At 48.0% G+C, this 3212-nt stretch overlaps 1 protein-coding gene across 1 annotated transcript; it reads left to right on the top strand.

The window, feature by feature from the left end:
- Positions 1-1867, top strand: LOC139543192 (uncharacterized). The gene is made up of 6 exons (XM_071349462.1): positions 1-71; positions 214-698; positions 805-833; positions 888-941; positions 1320-1503; positions 1638-1867. Exons 1-6 carry the CDS (start codon positions 1-3, stop codon positions 1802-1804), a joined length of 990 nt encoding a protein of 329 aa, XP_071205563.1. The 3' UTR covers positions 1805-1867.
- Positions 1868-3212: the final 1345 nt, after the last annotated feature.

Raw genomic sequence — 3212 nt, 5'->3', positions numbered from 1 at the left:
ATGATGAACATAGAGCACGAGGCTTTCTGCAAGCTCCGTCGCTCCATGCACTCCACCTCGCCAGCTGACATGTGAGTTCCATGTACTGCCCTGCATATGACTTGATCCATTTATCTACACATCTGGAACTACGCAGAAACAGACTAAGACAGTGTTCTATGTGAGAACATTGCACATCGTTTAGCTTTGTCTTCTCCTTTTTGTTGATTTCAGCGATCCTAAGGTCCACAGCGTCGTGGAGAGAGCTGTGAGGAGCATTCTGGGCGAGCAGTCCAATGAGCCCCGTAGCAACCTGCTCAGCCCATCTCAGGTGGTGGTGGAGGTGGTGCCCAGGCTCCTCCTGGCCCTGTGGCCTCAGCCAGAGGAAGACCATTCAGAGCACCCAATCCTTATAAGTGGGATGGCCGTGGGCATGGTGGCGGCTGTAGTGGAGAAGCTCTCCTGCATGTTAAAGGACCCTTCTCCTCACATCCCTTTCTCCCGGGCTGCTGCTTTTGACTCTGTGCGGTCGATCCTCGGGAGAATCAGTCAGTCCTTCTCCACGGATGACCTCCAGAGCACTTTTTATATGAGCGCTGTCTGTGCCTTTGTGGCGGACGAGGTGCAGAGCTGCTTCCAGCCCCCTGCAGCCACCCTACCAGTCCCCCCTGTCCTCGCGGTGGCCGTCTCCACCACACTACCAGCTGACATCCAAGCAGGTGAGTAGCAATGATATAGAGCATTCTGACAGATGCCTGTTGTGATGACATCTTGGTGCCTTGTAGTAGTAGAGCTCATCAGGATTGTTGTCGTCACCCATAACAGACGCAGACCCGGCTTCCTCCCACCTGGAGGTTGTAGACATTACCCCTAACATAGAGGCAGACCAGGCTTCTTCCCACCTGGAGGTTGTGGACATCACCCCTAACACAGAGGCAGACCAGGCTTCTTCCCACCTGGAGGTTAAAGACATCACCCCTAACACAGAGGCAGACCAGGCTTCTTCCCACCTGGAGGTTGTGGACATCACCCCTAACATAGAGGCAGACCAGGCTTCTTCCCACCTGGAGGTTGTGGACATCACCCCTAACATAGAGGCAGACCAGGCTTCTTCCCACCTGGAGGTTGTGGACACCACCCCTAACATAGAAGCAGACCCGGCATCTTCCCACCTGGAGGTTAAAGACATCACCCCTAACACAGAGGCAGACCAGGCTTCTTCCCACCTGGAGGTTGTGGACATCACCCCTAATACAGAGGAAGACCAGGCTTCTTCCCACCTGGAGGTTGTGGACACCACCCCTAACATAGAGGCAGACCCGGCATCTTCCCTCTTGGAGGTTGTGGACATCACCCCTAATACAGAGGAAGACCAGGCTTCTTCCCACCTGGAGGTTAAAGACATCACCACTTACACAGAGGCAGAGCCCATCTCTTCCCTCTTGGAGGTTGTGGACGTCACACCTGAAGAAAGGACTCTCACGATGGCCGTCTTCGCCACTCTGCCAGCTGACATCCAAGCAGGTGAGTAACACTTAGAGAGCACTCTGACAGGTGCCGTTTGTCATGGCATCTTAGTAGAACCTTTCAACTGGCCAGTGTTTAGAACCTACGGTTTGCATTTGTTTACATTCTGTTCCTCTTTTTTCCCTTTCCAGAGGATGTTGCTGTGGTCATTCCGGATGTCACCCAACACGTCACCAAGGACGTGACACTGGATGTTCCATGCAGAGCTAGGAAAGGGGCAGTCCGGCGATTTTTTTGCAGGCTTTGGAGGGCAGTGTGCTGCTGCGCCTGCCACAAGGAAGAGGAGGAACAATATTAATTATTCATCAGACATTCAGAAATGGGATTGAACCATAGACCATTAAATTATTTGCATTATAAATTGGACTCAATTCTGCTTTTCTTCTGGTTACTACTTAATTTCAGAACTTTTCTATAAACTTTCACTTTGCAAGTGTGTAGTAGGTTGTGTAAATACCTGGGAAACATCCCAATTTGAATGCTTTTAATAATTTACTTAAATTTAAAAAAATGTATTATTTGACATCAAAAAAACAAAGGGCGCTCAACCAATTTGAGTTGAGGTGCAACCAAAAACTTGAAACATCATAGAAAAGGAAAAAGCGCAACGCTTCCTCACTATAAAAAATGCATTGTTTTATTCAAGCAAGGTTAAACGATTAACGTTTCGGCCTAGTCAATGACGAAATGCAAGTTGTGTTTGCCCAGTAAAAGGGCGACCCAGACTCACGCTGGTTCTTGAGGGTTGAAGACAGTGAAAAATGATCATTAAGTAAATGGGACTTTTAAATTCTTGAATAAAAATCTTTAATGAACATGAATTTAAATACAATTGACTTGAGGATCAGTGTCACGTTCCTGACCTGTTTTCTGTTAGTTTTATGTGTTAGTTGGTCAGGACGTGAGTTTGGGTGGGCATTCTATGTTGTCTGTTTCTATGTTGGTTTTGGGTTGCCTGGTATGGCTCTCAATTAGAGGCAGGTGTTTGACGTTTCCTCTGATTGAGAGTCATATTTAGGTAGGCTGTTCACAATGTTTGTTTGTGGGTGGTTGTCTCCTGTGTCTGTGTCGATGTTACACCATACGGGATTGTTTCGGTTTGTTCGTGCGTTTTTGTAGTAAGTACTTGTTCGTTCGTTCTGCGTGTGTTATGTCAGTTCGTCGTACTAAGTCTGTCTACTTTCGTTTTGTTATTTTGTTAGTTTATTCAAGTATAGTTTGTTTCGTTTTGTCTTGTAAATAAAATTCATCATGTATTCACAACCCGCTGCGCCTTGGTTCGATCACTACTCCTCCTCTTCTTATGAAGAGAGAGAGGAACGCCGTTACAATCAGAGCAGGCAGGCTGACTGGCTAGCCCTGAAGGCCCTCTGCCTCTACCTGTGTGGTTCATCTCAACCAAGAGGTTGTGTGGGTTGTCTTTCTCTCTGTGGGTGTGAATCACTATGACCTCTCCCTCTGCCTGCCATTTGGCTGATCAGAAGCCTTCTGCTCTTTCTTGCTCACATGAACAGGAGGAATTGCTTCTGGGGTAACCTCCTCCTCTATCTAACGCCTCTTCCACCTCCTCTTTCTGACTGTGTTTGACTGAGGTCACTCGTTCTCTCTCCCTGGGTGTTGGATAGTTCCTCCTCCTCTGTGTCTTTGTGAGTTTGGAGGGAGTTATCCTGTTTCGGCTCCCTCTAAGGGTGTGCACCGTAATCTCT

The sequence above is a fragment of the Salvelinus alpinus genome, chromosome 17 (genome assembly GCF_045679555.1).
Source record: "Salvelinus alpinus chromosome 17, SLU_Salpinus.1, whole genome shotgun sequence".
NCBI classification, from domain to species: domain Eukaryota; kingdom Metazoa; phylum Chordata; class Actinopteri; order Salmoniformes; family Salmonidae; genus Salvelinus; species Salvelinus alpinus.
The sequence above is the reverse complement of the archived record's forward strand: the minus strand, read 5'-3'. Positions and strand labels throughout refer to the sequence as shown.